Raw genomic sequence first — 22612 nt, 5'->3', positions numbered from 1 at the left:
TTTAAACTTTAAGTGGTATCATAAGCAATAGATAAGGTGTTAAAACCGGTCTGGTTCAGCAGACTATGATAATGAATAGCTGATACTTTTTTCTTTTGTGAGGGGTGGGGGTGAGTTACCAGTACTGAATATGATTACCTTAAAAAAACTCCTTGAAGCATATGTTAAATAACATGACAGGGTTTCCGGCTGTCCTGGGAGCGTTATGTTGTTTTTCATAGTGCCTGCCTTTGTGGGCTCTGTGAAGCTTAACTTTAATAGTTTACCAGTGGGATCTTTGTAACCTGCTGTCAGTGTGACATTTATGGCATATTCAGATTTGATATGAAATGCAATTTCAAGAATGCTCTTTCTCCGCAGAGCAGCGTATTTGAACGAATATCCATTTCTTCCTATGTTTGGGGTTCAGGCTTTTAAAACTGAATTTATTGGGTGACATTGGTTAATAAAATTATGTAGGTTTGAGGTGTACAATTCTATATAATACATCTACTGTATATTGTTTTGTGTGTTCACCAGCCCATGTTGGGTTTCAGACTTTTAAGTTCTTCTGAAATAATAACTCTTTGAAAGGAGCTTTTGCTGTGACTTCATTAAATTCGAATGCCTCTGTGTCTCCCCCAGGCTTCTGCACCAGGAGCAGGTCAAATAGGTTGCTGGGTCTACCATCGAGGAGCGTGGGAAGGTGTTGCTGAGTTTCCAGACCTTTCCCAAGATGGAACCAATCACATTCACGGCGAGGAAGCATCCGTTCCCTAACGAGGCCTGGGTGGCCTTCGGCCTCCAGCTGGTGGGCTCCTTGCCTGTGCATTCCCTGACCACCATGCCCATGCTGCCCTGGGTCGTGGCAGAGGTGCGCCGGCTCAGTGGGCAGTCCTCCAAAAAGGAACCCGGTACCAAGCAAGTCCGGCTTTGCGTCTCGCCCTCTGGACTGAGATGTGAACCGGAGCCAGAGAAGACTCAGCAGTGGGATCCGCTGATCTGTTCCAGCATCTTCGAGTGTAAGCCTCAGCACGCTCACAAACTGATCCACAACAGTCACGACCCGAGCTACTTCGCCTGTCTGATTAAGGACGATGCGGCCAGTAGGCGGAGTATCTGCTACGTGTTCAAAGCTGATGATCAAACAAAAGTAAGTGGAGGCGGGGGTCAGAACGCTTAAGGTGTGGCAGGATGGTTTTTATTGTACGGGAGCCTAGACGTTTATTTTATGTATACCGGCATTCCAGATGCTGCTGCAGTTATGTGCGTATTATTTCACTGGCGTTTTGGTGTATGGGGATAGTTTCTTAATAGTATTTAAGAACACTTTATATCAGATGTTAGAAATGATACGTTTATTAGGTAAAAAATGCAAAAGAGAAATCTGCCTAACCTTATCAATAAGAGCTGAACTTTTGGGATTGAGATCATTGAAGAAGTGTGTTCTAAAGCCGCGCGACTCAAACAAGAACGTGCCCCGTGAATTGCCTGGGATCCTGGTAAAGGGCAATCGCTGGTTCAGTAGGTCCGTGGCGGCGCCTGAGACTCTGCATTTCTCGCCCGCGGCCAGGTGATGCTGGGCGGGCTGCTCTGCAGATTGGCTTTGAGTAGCAAAGTTCTAGATCAGCGAGCTCCCCGTTTTTTATGCTGTGAATAAAAATATATGTACTTATGAACTGTGTGAGAACATTATTAGCCAGTTTCCCAAGGCATGATGCTCACTTAGGCAAGGACCACAAGGATAGCGGATATGAATCTTCAGTTTTGATACTTCCAGAGTGGGTATTTTGTTGTCATTGTTTTGTTTTGATTTTTTTTCCAACTTCTTGTCAGATCTGATTAGCTTGCTGTAGTTATATCTCATGGTGTGCCTGAGAAAAATATTATATGAGAAATGGTAAAAACATCACCAGTTCTACTATTTTCCTGTTCATCCGTGCTTCCGTGGTTGTTGGCATGTTTTGCCGTTCTGCGTGAGACTCATTTCCAGCCCATCCTGTGAGGGTTATTTCAGAAAAAATTGAAAATATAATCTCTACAGCCACTTTCTCAGGTGGCCCAGGTCAGCTACAACTTGGTACAGACTCTGGAAAGCAAACAGGTGAGGGCCCCGGTGAACCGAGGAAAGCCGTGCGAGGACCCTGTGTGCTGTCTGCCACAGGCAACAGTGAGGGTGCCAGTCAATCCACGTGGTAAATGTCAGTGAGTAGAAACAGCACTGCTCAGGGGTTCTCCCTGCACCCCTGGAAGTGTTTCTGAAATAAAGGCTAATCTGGAGTTTAAACCCACTATTTTCCCCACGAAAGTGGATCTCTTCTTATTGTAAATCATTTCATGTTACCATCCATGCGTCTCAAATTGGTAGGGCACCATCCTGGTTCGGAGGTTCCTGGATTCCAGTTGTCCACCAAGAGTCAGTGGATCAGGAGGCTTTGGCTAGAAATAAATGATGAAGATTTATTCAAGGTCTTAGGGCTTGCAAACCGGAAACACGACTAGGCAAGACCTACAGTGTTCTGCAGAAGAAAGAAAAGCGGGGGTTCTTACGGTAAAAAGTATGTTCTTGAGAAGAATCAGTCCCGCATGCCTCGCCTCTGCATTGGTCTGCGATGCTAAGTCTTTAGAGGACTGGTGGTCTAGATACCGATGTCGGCAGGCTGAGTCCATGGACATGCTTTCCTTAGACCTTCAGGGGGCGATCAGAGGGGCATCCGGAGGTTTGTATCTTCAGGCATTGACACAGGACTGAAAAGTTCAAAAGTTTTAGTTTCCAGGCTACTTAAAACAAGAGTAGCAGCTTAACTGGAGTGACTCCATTTTATTTCGTCGTCATCGTTCCGTTCTTTAGTCCTGTCTGCCACCTATAAACTGTGTGGCCTCAGGCACTGAGCCCATTTCCTCATCTGTAAACCAGGGATAATTATAGTCTCTAGCTCATAGAGTTGCCGCAAGGATTAAATGAGTAGAACAGGACCTGAAACTTACTAAGCATGTATGGCTCTAAAACAATTTTCATCAAAGAAAGTTTTATTGGAAGCCAATTAGAGGCTAATTTAATTTCAAGTCCCCGGTCACAGAAAAAAGAGATCAAGATGAGTGTCTTCCGCTTTCAGGGTGAGATCCCGGTCATCTTTAAAAAATTAAGCAAGGTTTTATAAACTAGACACTTACAAAGCTGCATAAATAAACTTAATGGTTTCTGCTATTTGGGCAAATTCCAGAATGAAGATTAGAGGATTGAACAGCCTGTGCTCCAGGCCAGCTCTGTGTAAAGACTGAGTTTCCTTGGGGAGAGTTTTTTTTGCACAGAATAGTTGTTCAGCACTTTACACTTTTGACTTTTTCCCAAGATATTTTAGAGCCATCTAAGAATAGGCTTCTGGCCAGTCACTCAGACACCTGACAGGAAGAAGAGATTCATAACTCAATTTTGTAATTGAGGCTTCCAGTCTCGCCAAAAAGCAGAGAACTGACCTTATACTACCATATTCTAAAAAGCATGGTAGAAATATGAATTAGTTCCTTAAGTTATTTTTGGCTCGTATACAAAGTTTTGCAAATACAAATTGTCAGTACTTGGAGTAATAAATTGCTGTCATCCGGCTCATTTTATAAAAGGGTAATTTGTAACATCGGTACTTCAATCAGTGCTTCTGTTGTTGGAAACGGAATGCTACACCAAACTGGCCATGATTCTAACCAGTGCCATATTTCTTACGATCTTGGGCTATCCCTGGCACGGTATCTCGTAACAGAGGATTATCTGGTGTAGAAGCATGTTCACCTGTGTCATCATTTCTCTGGACAATTTGTAACATTTGCTCAGTGAAATAGTTCTCTAGGTTAATACGTCTTCTAAATGGGTGAGGGCAGCATCGACTGTGTTTGCCAGAGGAGATATATGCATCAACTGCCAGGGTCATGAGCACAAACTACTGTTTGAGAGGAAACTCATTGATTAGACTATAAATTAATTTACTGAGGGATGTCTAGGGAGAAGAGGCACATAAAGGAATAATTTCATAAGCACAGCATCAGATTGTGTTTCCTACTGTATGTTCCATAGGACGTACTCAAGGTGTTCTCCAGAGAAAGGCTTCCATGATCAAAATGCATTGGGGCAGCATCTCAGACTGTTTCATCTGAGGACCTCTTTCCACTCTTAGAAATTATTGAGGATCCCAAAAAAGCATTAGTTTATGTGGGTTACATCTATTAATAATACCATTTTAGACATTAGAACTGAGAAATTATACAGGTATTAATTCATTTAAAATTTACTTAATTATTTAATTAAATTTTTATTTTAACTATTATATATAATTAAGAATTTATTTAATCATTTGATTACTAAAATTATTTAAAAATAAACTTCTTACATGCTAGCATGAATACTATTTTTGTGATAAACAAAACCATATTTTCCAAAACAATTTAGTGATGAGAGGCATTGTTTTGTTGGCAGTGATAACGGCACCAGGTGTTAGGCTGGTGGAGTCAGACCCGGCTTTGGTTCAGCACCTTGGTACCTGAGTTCTGGTTAAGAAAGAATTCAGAGTCAAGACTCAAACCATAAGAGAAAGTTTATTTAGAAAGTCACAGAGGTAGAGAAGTGAGTCATAAAAGAAATGGGCTTAGGAAACAAGTTACAGAGGCAAAGAAGGGGACCTTGGAGCTTAGGAAAGAGAAGGGTAAAGGTAACAGGCTTGGGGGGAATGGGAGGGGAAGGAAAGGCTCTGGCGTACTCCAAAGAAGAAGAGTGCACAGGGTTCTCTGTCCTAGGGCTTTTAAGGGGAGGATTTTAGAAGAGGTTTCAGGGGAGGATCTTAATAGAATATTCATCCGGTTTCCAGGTGTGTCCTTTCAGGGTCGTGGTGTCCACTGATTGGTCGGTCCCAGGGCAGGGAGCCCTTGGTCAATGCAGCTGGTCCTGATGTCTGCCATGGCATTGCTAATCTGGTTTTGCTGCTTGTCTGGGCCTGGAGCTGAAACACAACTGAGACCTAGATGTTATCTCCAGGGGTTAATGCTTCAGGAAGTGGTTGTCCAAGGGCCACTCTTTGGCCCCTTGTTTCTCCTCCAAGGGGGTCTACCACATGACTAGCAACATGCCAGAGGAGGAAAGGTCAGGGAGGGTCTGAACTGCATGACCAGTGATAGGCTAGGGGAGGAAAGATTACCCTGGGGGCAAGGTATTTATTTTCCCAGTTGCTAGGCACCCAGGATTTTCTGTCCTGGTGACCTGTACCTGGCCTATCATCCTTGTGTTGCCCGTGGAAATAGGATTCTTCCACGGAGTTGAAAGAAGAGCGTTTCGGTGACCCACACATGGGAGGATATGAGCAATGTCCAATGTCTCATCCACGACCAGGTGACTCAGCTCCATCTCACTGTAGGAGAAGGCTAACCCCTGGGGCGGCAAGCCCACACCTGTCCTCACCAAGCCCAGGAGGCTGTGCCATTACCGGGCATTGGTACCCGAAGCTCTGGTAGTCTAGCTCAGTCTCTGTTTTCATCCAGGGGTGCTGCGCTTTGGCTGGAGCTTGGGCCTGAGTGGCTGCCATACCCAGGCCTGCACTGCTGCTGTGGGGAGAGAGCCCGTGCGAATGAACTAAGGAAGGAACAAATCCAGAGCCTTTGTTAAGCTTTGTTTATATCTTGGGCTTGGGAAGGAGTAAGCTTTCTTTCAAGCTAGCCAATCTCTTTTCTGGCTCTTTTCTGACTTGTGTTGGGCCCTCCCCCTGCACCAGCTTGACTTCTACTATGCGAGTGCCCAGCAAAGGAATTTCCCTGTTGTTTTCTCCCTACCTCTCCACCCCCAATCCTGGCAACCCCGTCTGTTGTCCCCCAGGGAGATGAGAAAGCTGATTCTTCCTTGCAGAGGACACAGCTTTCTCCTGGGGAGACTGTGAATGCTACAGGCTCCTAGTTGATCAGGTGTCATGTTTGATCCCATTTGCTCCCTTTCTTTGTTAATAACTGACTAGCTATCTACGCTCACACTTGCTCTGCTCATGTCTGTCTAACTGCCTACCACAGTTTTCCTTTTTGGGGGCCATCACTCTTCAATGTATAGATCAATAGACAACTACTGGATTCTCGGCTGCTGCTACATTCTTTGTGATAGGTTGTTTTGGCTGAGTATATGAGAAAGCTTGGCATCACACAGATACGTAGTAGGGAAATGGAGAAGTAGTTTATAGCCTTTTTAGAAAATTGTGGATATTTTTCTTTAGCACTTGTACCAAAACTCGACAAGTGGTAGTTTCTTAAAGGTTTGTTACCATATGAATTCTGCAACCATATCTAAGTGTTACCGGAGGAAATAGGTTCTCCCGCGAAATTGCTTTTTGTTGTATTAAAACTCCTTGGTGTATCTTGTACTTCAATACATCTTTTAAGCATGTGAAGGAAACTAAAGTTTTGCTACCCTGAAATGGCCTTTTGGAGATATTTGTTTTAAGCCGTTTATTAAGAAACAAGATTCAGGAAAAACCGTTCACTCTCCCTACTTTGCTGCCCAAGAGATTCAGACAGAAAAACTTATTTCAGGAAGGAGAGTTTAGGATGCCACTTTTGCCTAATTTGAATTCTGTATGATAAATAAGAGGGCTTCAGGTAGGGCCTGTTAGCTAGATACCCCTTGCCCCATTGTTTCTGAGTTGCTAAGCAAGCATTTTCCTGCCATGTATGTTTTGCTCTTCGGCAACTAACTGTAAATCACCATTCTCACTTCTTGAATCTAATACACTGCCCCCTTTCTCCTTTGTCCAAAAATATCATATATACCTAATGATGCCTCACTGTTTTTGGAATTTTCATGCTTCTGTGGATTCCCCATGTGCATGTGTGTTATCATGGGGAGCTCTATATGTCCCCATCTATTGCTGGTGGAAATGGGGTTCTTGTGTTGTCACAAGAAAATGAATTTTCTGAGACTCTCACAGGAGAATGAGTGATATTTCTTCATGTGGGATTAGGTCCCTGAGTTTCCAAGGTTCCATTTCCTTCTGTCCTGCCAAGGGAAAAATCCAGCTGTGCCTTCAGCAGAACTAGGATTAAAGCCGTTGCCTAAAGTTTCCATTCCATATTTGCGTGGTCTAGTCAAGCATCAGGCTAGGTTAGTTTGTGTTCCCAGCTATAGTCCTAAAGTCCATTCATTGCGTGTGGAGTCCACAGGGCCACATGCCTGTGGAGGGAACACAGGCAGGAGCAAAGCCGGAGGAACAAGAGAGCCACATGAGCCAAACACGTGAGAATTCCTTTGTCTGGGGGATTATGTATTCCCAAATTTTCATGGGCTTGCAGTGGACCCACCTCCTCTAGCCAGTTATCTTTAGGTTAGACAGACAGGCATATTCCCTATGTCACCCCAAATTTACTGTACATGCGTCCATCTCCCTTTATCCAGTCCCTTCCTCAATGACCTGCAGGGAATGGACTGGTGGTTCCCTGGTGAGCGTGATATTTCAGCTTCCTGCTGCAGCTGCCCAGATGGCTGTGCTTATAATGTCTGACCTCCCTTTTGCTCCTTTCCTAATAACTAGCTAATTACAACATTAACAATTGTATTAGACACTTTATTTTCTCTTGTTAATATGTCTTTGTTAATTTGATTATTAGCCCAGCTGAAAAAATTCAGAAGGTGGGAGGAAAAATATTAATTTTTTTAGCCCCCACACATCATGCATTGGTTATTAGAAAATATTGGTTCACTAAATTGTGCAGACCACACCCTGAGAACCGCCGTGCTAGAGAAACACTGTATTTTCTATTTCTCTCTTGAGTTGTACATTAGTCCATTAAATCCACAGATTTATTGGACCAGAGATTACATTTTCTCCTAAAACCCAAGAACATCCCTCAGAACACGTGTGAACACAGGGCCTAAGGTTCTGGGTTGAAGTGTAGTTTGAGTTTAGGTCCATGGTAGGAAACAATAACATCTACTCTGAAAAACAGACAGTTGCATGGGAGACCCAGACGAGGTCTTTACTCCAGCACATAACAAAGAAACCAAGAGTTCCGCCCAGACTCAGCCCTAGACATAACATAAAGTCTAAGAAAATGGTCTAGCGATTCTTCGCTTCTCCAGTTCTTCAGCTTTGTCTAGTCTATGAAAACCTGAACTTAGAAGAATATTGGATTTGCCACCACTTTAGATCCTTCATAGGAGTATGGTCCATGGAGGGGACATGTGGGTGAGTGTGTGGTGAAGGGAGGGGACACTGTGTGGTGTGGGTCAGAGCCTGGGTACATGAGAGTAGTTTTGCTATAAGTGTCCACTGTTTTCTAAATGACTTTCCTTTTCATACCTGACATAGGTTGTGGCTTTTCAAACCCTACCCCTGACTTTATTCAGATTCTGATGATCTGGATTTGGCATCCAGTCTGGCATCCAGCACGGGTGTTTCATAACGGGTTAGATGTCATTTTTGCAGGGGTGCACAGGGGCTCCCCCTTCTCCATCCGGCCTAAGAGAATGTTGTACTTGCTAAAATCTTGCTGGTCTAACCCCCTCTCTTCCAAAGAGGAAGTGTGATTTCTTGCTGGGAGAGAAGCTAGATTGATCTCCATAATAAAGTGCTAAGATATTAGGGATGAGGAGGGGAGGGTAAAGCCTGGAAAAAGATGTCGAGGTTAGGTTAGGGGAGCCAGAGTGACTCCATGGGAAGTAGAAACCTCCTTAAAGAAGAGGACTTTAGTAAATGTTGCGAGGAAGATGTATTTGAGAAAATGTCAATGTCCTTTGAGTGAATAAGCTTCCTTTTCTATGATTTTTGGCAGCTAAACTGCATTTCTTGAAGGTGACATAGATTTGAGACTAAACCTGGTGGTTTCCTTACTGCTAATTTTAAGACTACTTAACTATTTGTAGACTGAAGAGCATAAATGTTTCCTTCTAATATTCCAGTGTAGAATCAAGTGCATTCTTTTTTCCCTCCTTAACTATATTTTATTGATTTCAGAGAGGAAGGGAAAGACAGAGAGAGAAACATCAATGAAAGAGAATCATTGATCAGCTGCCTCCTGCATGGCCCCCACTGGGGATAGAGCCCTCAACCCAGGCATGTGCCCTCAACTGGAATTGAACCCGGGACCATTCAGTCCACAGGCTGATGCTCTATCCACTGAGCCAAACTGATTAGGGCGAACCAGTATGTTCTTGCACAAGGCCCTGTAAGTATGTCATGTCGCATTTCTCAGCAACTGCACTAGCCTCTTTGGATTTGGTTATATTGTGTGTTAAACAAGAAGGTGGCCTAGGTTATTTTTCTGTGATTAACAGAGTTCATACTTCAGTCCCCTACATAAAAAGGCAGAGTTGCTTTGACTGAGTCTTATGATTTAACTTAAAAATTTCTTGGAATTTAATTGTAGGTTGTAGCTTTCTTTCAGTTGCATTTCACCCATTACTGATTTGTCTTTAATAATTCTCCATCTGCTTGGAATTTTAAGTTAGTCACTTAAAATATGCTCCACTTATTTTAGGGTTTTCAGGAGAGTCTGGCTTCAGTTGGGCCTCTTACTCGGCTGTTACATTTGCTGGCTCATTACTTTCTTTCTTTGCTGAAGTGAAATCGAGATTATAACACTGAGCTGGGGTGTTTTGTCCTTGAGGATGATGATTCTGAAGAACACGGTATTATTTTTAAGATATTTTTATTTATTGCCCTTTCTGTATTTGGTCTTCATAATTTCTAAATATCAGACATTGTTATTATTATTATTATTGGGTACTCAGGCAATGGTTTGGGGAAGGTTTGTTGTACTGGCTTTGGAAGACTTGTAAATCTGTGTTCAATTCCCACGGGGCATCTTGAACCCCATTCTGGTTTATTATGTTTTACGTGGGGTCCCATTTGGCAGCTATGACTCAGTGCGCAGTTGCATAGGACAGTGTATCCATGTCTGCTAATCGACACTTGACCGTGTATCATGCTAGACAGAAGTCAGTTGCTGGTTACAAGGGTTGGCAGGCGTTCTTTTTCATCTATAAAAAGAACGTCCCAAGCTGCATGAACTCTCAAGTATTTACTGGAAGGTTTGGGTTCATGGCACTGGATGGATTATGTAATTTATTTTTGACTTTGAAAAATGAGTCCGAGGGCTTCAGAAGCATCCACCTAACATTAGATGATCAGAAAAAAATTAAAAGTCTTTATTTCTTCAATACCTATCATGTTAAATAGCTTTGCATTTTTTTCATCAGATGCTTTGAGTTTGATAATTATTTTTAAATATATATCTGTTCCTAAGAATAGACTTTATAAGTAGCTGGAACCTAGAGTTGATTTGTATCTTAAAAGGATTGATTGGTGGCCTAGACACTTGCAATGGTGGCTGGTCTGAATTGAGATGGGCTGTAAGAGTCAAACAGTGGGTTGAAAGGACTTAGTAGAAAAATAAGTAAAATATCTCAATAGTTTTCGATATTGATTACATGTTACAATGATAAGCTTTTGGCTATATTGGGCTAAATAAAATATAACACTAAAATTAATTTCACCTGTTTCATTTTACTTTCTCTAATGTGCCAAGTAGAACATTTTAAATTTCATATACAGTGTGCATCTTCTTTCTACCAATAGCCCTGGGCGAGATTAGCTACCTAAGAAGTATTTCCCGAAAAAATCTGAACACTCATCTGAGTGATTCCAGGTTTCTCCCTTTTCTTTGCTGTCTTCTATTTGCTAATCATAGATTTTTTTTTGCTCTAAGTTCCTCTGAAAAGATCACGTGCAAAAGTACAATCTGTTTTTCATTCTAGATGTGTAATGCAGTGGACAAGAGCCAGGAGAGCTACTGGTTTGGGATGTACTGAAGCAGATACATTTCTTGTTTCCAGTTTTTCTCTTTTTAAAATACTTTTCCTCCCTTTGGATGCTCAGGCATCCAATCCCAAGAACTGTGGCCTGAGTCTGAACCCACAACTAGAGCAAGCCAAGCTGGGGCTGGCCTGGCTCTGAGAAGGCCTCAGAAGAGGCTGGATTGGGGGTAGGGCTAGGGGGAGGAGCCTGATGCAAGACACCCAAGAAAAGAGGTGGAGTTGAGTGTGATCGCTGATGTGCTACTGTGTGTGATTTAGCACCTTAAGTGTGTCTTCATGGCAGCCGGTCCTGCAGGAGCACTTTCCTGTTCGCTTCAGTGCTGGTGGTGCATGGGGAGCCGTCATTTCTGGTGGTTGAGTGATGTAGGTATTTGTAATGTTGCAGATTTTACATGAATTCCTCGTTGGAATGCTACCAATGTGTCATGAGCATGGCTGGGCACCAGGGTACAGAATCAAATAAGGTATGATTGCCCCCTCTAGAAGTGTTCAATGTTTTATATGTCAAATATAGGTTCTGAATGCTGCACTGCAGGTGTTAGCAAACATCTGTAAGCTATGGGAGAGGAAATTTGGAGGAATGGGAGGAGGCCTAGTGTGAATGCTGCAGTTACTTAAGAAACTGCCATGTCAGATACATGCAAAAGAATGAAACTAGATCACCAACTTACACCATATGCAAAAATAAACTCAAAATGGATAAAGGACTTAAATGTAAGACAGGAAACCATTAAAATCTTAGCAAAATCCATAGACAGCAAAATATTAGACATATGTCATAGCAATATCTTTACCGATACAGCTCCTAGGACAATGGAAACTAAGAAAATAAACAAGTGGGACTACCTCAAAATAAAAAGCTTCCGCACAGCAAAAGAAACCATCAACAAAACAACAAGAAAGCCCACTGCATGGGAGAACATATTTGCCAAAGCTATTTCAGATAAGGGGTTTAATCTCCAAAATTTATAGGGAACTCATACAACTTAACAAAAGGAAGATAAACAATCCAATCAAAAAATGGGCAAAGAAACTAAATAGACACTTTTTGAAAGAGGACATACAGAAGGCCAAGAAACATATGAAAACATGCTCAAAGTCACTAATCATCCGAGAGATGCAATCAAAACAACAATGAGGTACCATCTCACACCTGTCATAGTGGCTATCATCAGCAAATCAACAAATGACAAGTGCTGGCAAGGATGTGGAGAAAAAGGAACCCTCATGCACTGCTGGTGGGAATGTAGACTGGTGCAGCCACTGTGGAAAACAGTATGGAGTTTTCTCAAAAAATTGAAAGTGGAACTCCCGTTTGACTCAGTAATCCCACTTTTAGGAATATATCCTAAGAAATCAGAAACACCAATCAGAAAGAACATATACACCCCTATGTTCATAGCAGCATAGTTTACCATAGCTAAGATTTGGAAACAGCCTAAATGCCCATCAGCAGATGAATGGGTTAAAAAACTGTGGTACATCTACACCAAGCATGTCAAACTCAAAGACTAACACTGGCCAAATAAACGAGGCATGTGGCCCGCAGGCTGCCAGTTTGACATGCTTGATCCAATGGAATATTATGCTATTGTGAAAAAGAAGGAACTCTTACCATTCGCAACAGCATGGATGGACCTGGAGAGCATTATGCTAAGCGAAATAAACCAGTCAGAGAAAGATAAATATCACATGATCTCACTCATTTGTGGAATATAATGAACAGCATAAACTGATGGACAAAAATAGATCCAGAGACATAGAAGCATCGAACAGACCAACCAACCTCAGAGGGAAGGCAGGGGAGGGGGGAGGGGAGGGTAAGAGATAAAAAAACAAAAACACTGCCATGTACAAAAAGTAATGGACAAATTATGAATTACTCCAGAGGGCAGAAGAGACAGATTTGGGACTTTTCTTAACAAGATAGCCATTTGGACAATGGGCGTGGATGGATCTTGTCTCAAGGTGGTTTCACCTGAAAAGTCATCTTCCTTGTTTCCACATCTCCCATTATGAGGAGCAAACTTCCTGACAACTGAGTTGTTCTTAATTCTATTTTACAATGAAGTGAAGTTGTTCCCTTCATGGGACATTTGAATTGGTTTTAAAGACCTGCTGTGGGTTTTCCACGCCAGTGAGTTGGGTGCAGATTGAACGGACGTACTAAGTAGAGGATATAGCACCTGCCGAGCCATAGCAGGACAGGGGGATTTGCAGATGTCCACTGTGGCTGGGGATGCTGTGATTAGGGTTTTGCAAATTGTATGGTCAGAGATAAGGCAGAAAGATAAGGCTGGGGCCAGAATTTAGAGCAGCCGTGGGCAAACTACGGTCCGCGGGCCGGATCCGGCCCGTTTGAAATGAATAAAACTAAAAAAAAAAAAAGACCGTAACCTTTTATGTAATGATGTTTACTTTGAATTTATATTAGTTTACACAAACACTCCATCCATGCTTTTGTTCCGGCCCTCCGGTCCAGTTTAAGAACCCATTGTGGCCCTCGAGTCAAAAAGTTTGCCCACCCCTGATTTAGAGGGCTTTGTGTGCCTTGCTAAGGGGAGTAGATATTCTCCGTAAGAAGGTTTCTATTAGAAGCATTGATTAGGGAAGTGAAATAGGATTTAGTTTTAGATTTTGGAGTGGAGGATGGAGTAGAATGAGAGACCAATGAGGCAGACCAGTTAGGAGGCTATCGAAGTAGCCAGGGTGAAACTCAAGAAGCATCTTGATCCAAAGTATAATATGAAGTGGCTTATTCTCACTGAACCCATATGATGTCTTCTGATCACTTCCAGAGGGGTTTAAAAAGTCTGTTTCTTGGTCTCTAACGGAAAAGAAAGTCAGTCAGATTTCAATTTCCTGTCCTATTGATGCTGGTCTAATTGGTTCCCAAGGAATGATCTGAAAAATAAAATAGAAACAAATTCTTAATCTGGTTCTGCCTGGTCTTCTAAAAAATATATCCTCATATCTCCCATCTTAAAAACAAATCCTTCCCTGACCCCATTTCCCATTCCAGCTCCCTTCAGGTGCTGGACCAATTTTCTGCTCTATTTTTCAAGAGTTGCCACGGTTGTTACCTTCACTTGCACTCGTCGATTTTCTCCTCGGTTTACCAGTTGGGCTTCTGTCCTGATCATTTCACTAAAATGGCTCCAGCTTGTGAGATCCGGGGACCCCTTCTCTGCATCTCTCCTCTCCAGTTTCTCAGTCGCTTTCGGCATAGTTGGAGAGAAAGGGTTTCTTCTATCTTAAAACACTCTCTTCTCTTGGCTTTTGGAAACCCACACCCTCCCACTTTCCCTTCTGTTTCAGTAGTGGTTTCTACCCAGTCTCCTTTATCCTTCCTCTTCTCAATTCTGAGTTTTATGTCCCCCAGGAGTTGGTCTTCTACATTTCTCTTTGAGATACCATTTCCAGAGGAACTTATCAGATCATTACATACCACCTACTCCACAGTGACTCCGAAAAGCTATCTATTACTTCAGACTCACCCAGGATTTCCAGACTTGTCTATCCAACTGCCAACCTGACTTTCTACTTGTTTGTTGAATAGGCATCTCAAAGTCAACATGGTTAAGATAGAACCCTCGGATTTACTCCCCATCAACCTGTTACCTTTCCCAGTCTTTTGCAGCTCTTATGTGGCAATGACAGTTGCTATAGCCAAAATCTAGGATCATCTTAGATTTTTTGCTTTCCTTCACACTCTCATTCAAATTATTCAAGACCCTTTCCAAATCTGCCACTTCTCTGATTCCACTGCTAATCCTGAGTCCTCTCCTGGACTCTTCAGTACTTCCTGGCTGTTTTCCCAGTTTTCCTTCTTGCTTCTTCTCTCCACTAAGAAAGCGTCCGGAACCTCCTTTAGACAACTTATCAATTCATGCCACTCCCCTGCTCACAAACTCTCTATTGACTTCCCCCTGTACTTAGACTAAATTTCTGTGTCATTGCTGGGACTCGCCATGTGGCCCTCGTTTCCCCACACGCTTTCCCGTGCTCTGTGGACCGCAGCCACTCTGGTGTATCTATTACTAAAACATGACAACCTCGTTCTTCACACGGGTCTTTGCATTTGTTGTTGCCTCTGCCTGGAAGGCTCTGCTCCCAGCTCTTCATGTGGCTCTTTCCTTAGATCATTATGAACTCAGTTTGAACCTCATCTTTTGGCCACCAGTTAAAAGTACCCTCACACCAATCACCGTCACTTCATCTGGTTTTAATGTCTTCATACCACTTACCACTATCTGAAGTTATCTTGTTTGTTCATATGCTTCCTTGTCTGTCATCTTCCCTCCTGCCTGAGAAACTAGAGAGCAGGGCCCTTGCCTGTCTCACTCACTGCCAGACCTCGGTACCCAGAACATGCCTGGTGCATAGTGGGTGCTTCCTGAATGAGTAAATGAATGAATGTTGCGTTTTTGTATGCATTCTTAGGGATGTGTTTCTCCTCCTACCCTCCAATCTCATCTAGAAACTCCCTAAGCAGCCATATTAGTTTATCTTCTTGTTTGTCTTTTCCTTCCTCATCAGGACACATTTCTCTTGCTCTGGCAGGATTTTATTCTTTTTAAAAAATATATATATTTTATTGATTTTTTTACAGAGAGGAAGGGAGAGGGATAGAGAGTTAGAAACATCGATGAGAGAGAAACATCGATCAGCTGCCTCCTGCACACTCCCTACTGGGGATGTGCCCGCAACCAAGGTACATGCCCTTGACCGGAATCGAACCTGGGACCCTTCAGTCCACAGGCTGACCCTCTATCCACTGAGCCAAACCGGTTAGGGCAGGATTTTATTCTTAGATATCTCTCTTCTTCCCTCCCTCTTGAGCTTCTTTCCCCTTCAGAGTTTTTGTTCATAAGATAATATTCATTGGCTCTCATCTCTTTGAAATCTACACACTTCTCCTTGGTTTTTATGAACACAAAATTTTCCTGAAAGTTATTGGTGAGAGTGGTGGGAAAGGTCTCATGAATGTTTAAGCAGCCTTTACTGTTGAGGATCTCTTTCATATGTATAAATTAAATCCTTTCAGCTATGACATGAGCCTATTTTTTTTGCATCAATCTCTTCTTTTTCCAAAATAAATACCTTTTCTGATTATAGAGCATTTGTGCAACATGTGTGCATTCTTACAGATTGTATTCTTTTATTATATAAACAAATGTTTCTATATATAATCAATTCATATATCATTTCTACCATTTCTGTTTTAACTCAGTCCTATGCTTCTCAAAATTAAATATATATTAATATTATGTTATATAATAATTGGTTAATATTAATATAGAACATAGTAATTAAACATATTAATGCAAATAAATATAGCCCTACATATTTATAAAGTAGAAGTAAATACATGCATAGATATATGTATGGATATGTTTTAGACGTTCTTTATGGTAGTTGAGGTGTATCCTTTTGAGAAATTGCAACTATATGCAGCAGGGAGAAAGGAAGGGTGAGTTTCAGGACTACCTAGAGCTGCTCTTGGATGGCAGCACCATCTTTGTTCAGCTTTGAACCATTTGGTTATGAAAAGAGAGGTTGGCCCAGATGGGCTGGAAGTGACTCAGGGATGGCCGATCCGCTTAGCATAACAAACAAGCAAGATTTGAGAGCAACAAAAGCAAAAATAAGCAAGTGAGACTACATAAAACTAAAAGTCTTCTGCAAAGCCAAGGGAACTATACACAAAATGAAAAGGCAACCTATGGAATGGGAGAAAATATTTGCAAATCATATATCAGATAAGGGGTTACTATTTAAAATTTATAAAGAACTCATACAACTCAATAAAATCATATATCAGATAAGGGGTTACTATTTAAAATTTGTAAAGAGCTCATACAACTCAATAGCCAAAACATTTTTTTAAAAATATATTTTATTGATTTTTTACAGAGAGGAAGGGAGAGAGATAGAGAGTTAGAAACATCGATGAGAGAGAAACATCGATCAGCTGCCTCCTGCACATCTCCTACTGGGGATGTGCCCGCAACCCAGGTACATGCCCTTGACCGGAATCAAACCTGGGACCTTTCAGTCCGCAGGCCGACGCTCTATCCACTGAGCCAAACCGGTTTCGGCCAAAAAAATTTTTGATTTAAAAATTTTTTTGATTTAAAAAATGTACACTTTTCCAAAGAAGTGATACAGATGGCCAACAAATACAAAAAAAAAGGTGCTAAAAAAAAGAAATGAAACGCTCAATACCACTAATCATAGGGACATGCAAATCAAACATGAGGTATCACTTCATACCTGTTAGAATGCTATTCTCAAAAAGACAAGGTAAACAAGTGTTGGTGAGGATGTAGTGATTAGATATTTATAACCCTAACCCTAACCCTTATCCACTGTTGGTAGGAATGTAAATTGATGCCAACACTATGGAAAACAGTATGGAGTTTTCTCAAAAAAGTAGGAATAGAGCTACCAAATGATCCAGAATCCCACTTCTGATATATATCCAAAGGAAGTGACAATAGAATTTTGAAGAGATATCTGCACCCTCATGATCATTGCAGCCAAGACAATAAATAGCCAAGACATGGGAACAACCCAGGTATCCATCACCAGATGAGTGGGCAAAGAAGAAGTGGTATATGTATACAATGGAATTCAGCCACGAGAAAGAAGGAAATGCTGCCATTTGTGACAGCATGGATGGACTTTGAGGGTATTATGCTAAGTGAGATGTCAGACCCAGAAAGACAAATATCATATGATATCACTTTTATATGGACTCTTAAAAGCCAAAATCATAGAAACAGAGTAGAATGGTGGTTACCAGGGGCCGGGCATGGGAGAAATGAGGAAGTATTGGTCAAAGAGCATAAACTTTCACTTAATAAGATGAATCAGTTCTGGGGACTTCGTATACAGCACGGTGATTAGAGTTAATTATACTGCATTATGTACTTGAAAGTTGGTAAGGAGTGGATCTTAAATGTTCTCACCACAAAAAAGCAATGTAATTATATGGTGAGTTGGAGGTGTTAACTACCACTAAGGTGGCAATCATTTCACAACATATAAGTGTATCAAATCAACACCTTGTGCACCTTAAACTACGCAATGCTATATGTCAATTACATCTCAATAAGCTGGAAAAAAATGACTCACAGGAGCAATACAAAAATAAATAAAATAACAGCAACTAAAAATATTTTGGGGAAAGCCAGACTTCAACAGTATGGGGTGTGGAGGCCAAAGGGAAATTCCTATTTTTGATGGCAAATGAGGGAATGACTAATGTCTAAGCACAGGAGGCCTGACTGTTTTCAGCTAGTGGCTGTATTGTATTATGTTGCAGTAGGTTGCCTCGCTCCTCCTCCCACCAGAGGGAATGACTAATGTCTAAGCACAGGAGGCCTGACTTTGTTTTCAGCTAGTGGCTATATTGTATTATGTTGCAGTAGGTTGCCTCGTTCCTCCTCCCACCGTGGCCTCCCCTTCCCCACATTCCCAAATAGCTGTTACAGCGTTCTGCACCTGAGAGGTTGTGTGAATGTTATTTGTAGACAACAAAGAAAAGGGTCTATGTGGGATGTCTGCACACAGTGAACAGAGAAGGGACAAGTAATAAGAGCCATAGGAGGCAGGACAAGGAAGAGAGCCAGTATTCACTGGGGGCTGGACACGGAGGCAAAGGGAACGGGAGGAGCCGTGACTCCCAAGAACCCCTGGAGAATTTGGGATGGATGCTGAGTTTCTCTTTTCCCATGAGAAGAGAGAAATTATTTTCTCATAATTTTGATCCAATTTTATTTTTTTGTCTCTCAAATTACAGAAGGACCCCTGATGCTATCTGGACTATATATGGATGTACCAGAATTTAGCCAGCCCTTGTTAATGGACATTTAGATTCCCTCCCCCACCTCCCTCTTTATTATAGTTTTCTCTGCAATGAGAATCTTGCATAGCTTTGTATCTGCTACAATGCTGCCCTCCTCAAACACAGACTACGATTATTTTGAAGCTGATCCCCTTGTCAGCAGGTGTGGCTTGGAGCCCATATTTGCCCATTGCTACTTCCATGATGTTAAATTTCAAACCAGAGATTACACTTTAATTATGATGACATGCCTTAATGGAATTCACAGCTTAAAACAACAACTGGAGAGAAGTTGTACGTGCAAGTGAATAAATGTCATTTCCATGTGATTTCCATTCTCAAAGCTTGATTTATGACACACAGCTTTCTAAAATCTGTTCTTGCCTTTCTCCTTCCATGATATTATGGATTTTCCCAGGACTGTTCCTAACAGATGAGGCAACTGCCACTGACTTTTACAATGAAGAATAGAAAAAGGAAGATGGTTTTTCGTTGCAAAGCTGTGATAGCATTTGTGCTTTATGAACAAAACAAAATGACACTAAATTAGATTTTAGGTTTTTCTGTCTTGGCTTTCATGTTTTAAATAGTGAACAAACCTATGTCACCATGGAGTGTTTCTGGCTTTATTTGATCAGAATCCAAAACCAGATGTACAAATGTACACTTTATCTGTCAACTAAAAATAAATTATGATATTTTTTAAAAAAGATATACAACATATACTATCTAAAATTTTTTATTACATTTTTGGTATATATAACATTTAAACAATGTTAATTAGCATACTTCGACATAATTGTTGAATAACTTTTCCTTAGATGATATTTTATTTCTTACAAGAAAATGTCAACAACAGGGAGAAAAGACGTGCAAGAAGATGACTCCTATCTGGAGGCCTGAAGACTTATCCCTCCCCTTTTTTAAAAATTGGAAACATGCATCTTGGAAATGAAGGGTTCAAAGAAGAAATAACCCGAAGAATTTTAAGATGATAGATTTTAATTTGATCATACAGTTTCTATGCAGTTAACTACTGGGAAAGGAACAACTGCTTATATTTAAGACTCATAAGGTGATCACATTAAAAAATGCAAGTGCAGCCCGGCCAGCGTGGCTTAGTGGTTGAGCGTTGACCTATGAACCAGAAAGTCATGGTTCCATTCCTGGTCAGGGCGCATGCCTGGGTTGTGGGCTTGATCCCCAGTGTGGGGTGTGCAGGAGGCCAATCAGTGGTGGTTCTCTCTTATCACTGATGTTTCTATCTCTCTCGCCCTCTCCCTTCCTCTCTGAAATCAATTAATATATATATATGCAAGTGCATATTTTTAAGATACTCTAATGTAAATTCAGAATCTGCTGTGTCATCTCTTTCATAGTTGTTTATTAAGATTAAATAAACATATTTTCAATTATAATTGGCATACAATACTATATTAGTGATCAGATATTTATAAACCTATGAAGTGATCACCCTGACAAAGTTTTATAGTTTAGATGTTTGAACTTCCCCTTCTTTTGACTTTGTCAGTGCTCGGTGATTACATTATCTATCTTGACTCTTAAAAGTTAAATTTTTTTTATCATAAGCGGCATGTTTTTATGTAGCTTCACTATTACTAGTGAGAATTGATTTAGTTCAATGAACGTTAACTGAACATCTACTCTGTGTCAGGCACAATGCAGGGCATAAGGGATACAAAACCCAACAAACAGCCTGAGAAGCTTAGAGTCCAGGGACCCCGAGGGTTGGGTGGGAGTTTGGAGCACAGTTACAGACAGAAGCTTCAACAAGGATGTACGGTCATGCCCAGGGCACAAATATTTATATTGAGCTCTACCCCACCCAGGGGTTCCAGAAAGCCATCTTTGAGGAGAATGTGTGAACTGATTTTTTTTAAAAGGTTCAGCCCATTTTATTTTATTATATATATTTTCATTGATTTCAGAGCAGAAGGGAGAGAGGGAGAGAGAGGGAGAGAGAGAGAGAGAGAGAGAGAGAAAGATCATTGATGAGAGAGAATCATCGATCGGCTGCCTCCTGCACGCCCCACACTGGGGATTGAGCCCACAACCCCGGGCATGTCTCCTGACCAGGAATCGAACCGTGTCCTCCTGGTTCATAGATCAAAGCTCAATCACTGAGCCATGCCAGCCAGGCTGTGAACTGAATTTTTAAGGAGAAATGAGAATCAGGTGAAGAGGAAAGGCACAGAACTATGAAAACTGTGAGGTAGGGACATGGACAATGGTAGAAAAGAGGAGGGAGAATGAATGAGTTGGTTTCTGGCTTTACTGGTTGCCTGAGTCGGGAACCAAGAGGATTAAGGGGCAGACTTGAGGGAGAGGAGCGAATGACTTCCATTTGGGGTAGTGGAGTTGTTTGGGGGACGTTCCCTGAGCTTCAGCTCAGATCGGTCAAGGCTGGAAGAATGTAGATGGAGCATGTACTTGGTGGTCAGAACTACGAGAGTGGTTGACAATATCCATGGAGAAAGGAACATGAGCATTTTAGGAGCTGGGCAGGGGCAGGGGAGTCCAAAGGAATATGAAGATAGAAGGAGACCCACAAGACAGCAGTGTCTCGGCATCCAAGGCACTACACAGTTTCAAGAATGAGGACAAGGATAGCAGTGTCAGGAGCAGTAATGATGTTTGTAAAAATCTAGCTGACAAATGCTCCTGACATTTGGCCCTGTGGGTGGTACTCACATGGGGACCTTTGTTTCCGGGGAGTAGCTGGGGGTGGATGCCGGATGTCAGTGAGGAGTGAATGAACAGCAAAGCATAGAGATGCCATTGTGACTTCTAACCGCCCCCGTTATATGTGCATATATAGGTAGATAACGTCTTCATGATGCCTGACTTTGTTTTCCTTTTTTTCCTATTTTTATTTCTATTCAAGCCCATCCATTTTCCGTTTTCTACCTCCCCTACTTTTTGACCTTAACAACAATAACTGCAGCTCATTTGCATGATTCTGTAATTTACAAAATGCTTTCACATATGTCACTGTACTTAGTATGCTTATCCTCCCACCCTTTGGTATTATAACTAATTGACAGTTGTTTAGAAAAGCGGTTCAGACACATAGGGTCTTAGGTGCATTGTAATGTAATTCCCCTTTTGATATTGAAGAAACCGAGGCTCAAAGAGACGTAGTGTCTTATGTCAAATTTCACTGCTGTTTGGTGGACTGTGTGGCTCCTGGTCCGTCTTTCACACGTGGTGTCTTGTGTTCCCTGTTTGCACTGTGAGGCTTTATTCTTGCCCAGCCAGTGACCAGTTCTGTCAGCCTCTTTCAGAGCTTGTATGTATGGCGGCTTTCTTGCATGAATCCAATCCTATCTGTAGGCGGAGGGGAAAAGAAACACTATTTAAACATTTATATATTTCTTCTGATTATAAAAATGACATAATAATTGCAGAAAGTTTGGAAATATATAGAAACAAGTAGTAAAGAAGACAGAAACATCCTTTAATTATCCACTTGGAGATCATTATTTTTTATGAAAGTTTAAAATAAATTAACAAACCGCTATATTATCCTCTATTAGAAAAGATCAAAGTAGTTTGGTGTCAATCTAGTCTGTAAAACAAAAGGGAGAAATTGGCCCTAAAAGTCTCCCCATCTAATATGTTTAAATTGCTCAATTCAATTACTGCAGATTTATGTCTTTCTATCTGGAGGACATTTATCCTACAGAATTTGCCAGATGGTGCCCTGCGATGGCTCCTCTGATTATCCATCATCATTAGAAGGAAATGCTCCATAAATCTGTCTGCATTAACTTTAAATTACTTGGAAGGAATGTCTGTGCTTTGAAAGCAAGGTACCATGTGAGGAAACATACAGGAGACCTCTCTAGGGAAGATGGTGAAGTCTAGCAGTAAACACTATTATCTCAACTCTACTGCCAGAGGCAGAGGTGATGTAAGTGACATGT

At 41.5% G+C, this 22612-nt stretch overlaps 1 protein-coding gene across 5 annotated transcripts in view; it reads left to right on the top strand.

The window, feature by feature from the left end:
- Positions 1–627: 627 nt before the first annotated feature.
- Positions 628–22612, top strand: part of LOC106725201 (TBC1 domain family member 1-like) — a 50614-nt gene continuing 28629 nt past the window's right edge. For 2 of the 5 annotated variants that reach the window (XM_014535418.1, XM_014535417.1), the window contains exon 1: positions 628–1132. In XM_014535418.1, the coding sequence (XP_014390904.1) occupies positions 716–1132 (417 nt within the window). In that variant the 5' untranslated portion in view covers positions 628–715. Of the gene's footprint in view, positions 1133–2023; positions 2274–18620; positions 18991–22333; positions 22600–22612 lie in introns of those variants that run through there. The other 3 variants (XR_001361066.1, XM_014535419.1, XM_014535416.1) reach the window with 3 other exon arrangements.

The sequence above is a fragment of the Myotis brandtii genome, unplaced genomic scaffold (genome assembly GCF_000412655.1).
Source record: "Myotis brandtii unplaced genomic scaffold, ASM41265v1 scaffold1437, whole genome shotgun sequence".
Lineage (NCBI taxonomy): Eukaryota > Metazoa > Chordata > Mammalia > Chiroptera > Vespertilionidae > Myotis > Myotis brandtii.
Note: the sequence above shows the minus strand (reverse complement) of the source record. Positions and strands in the feature narration are given on the sequence as shown.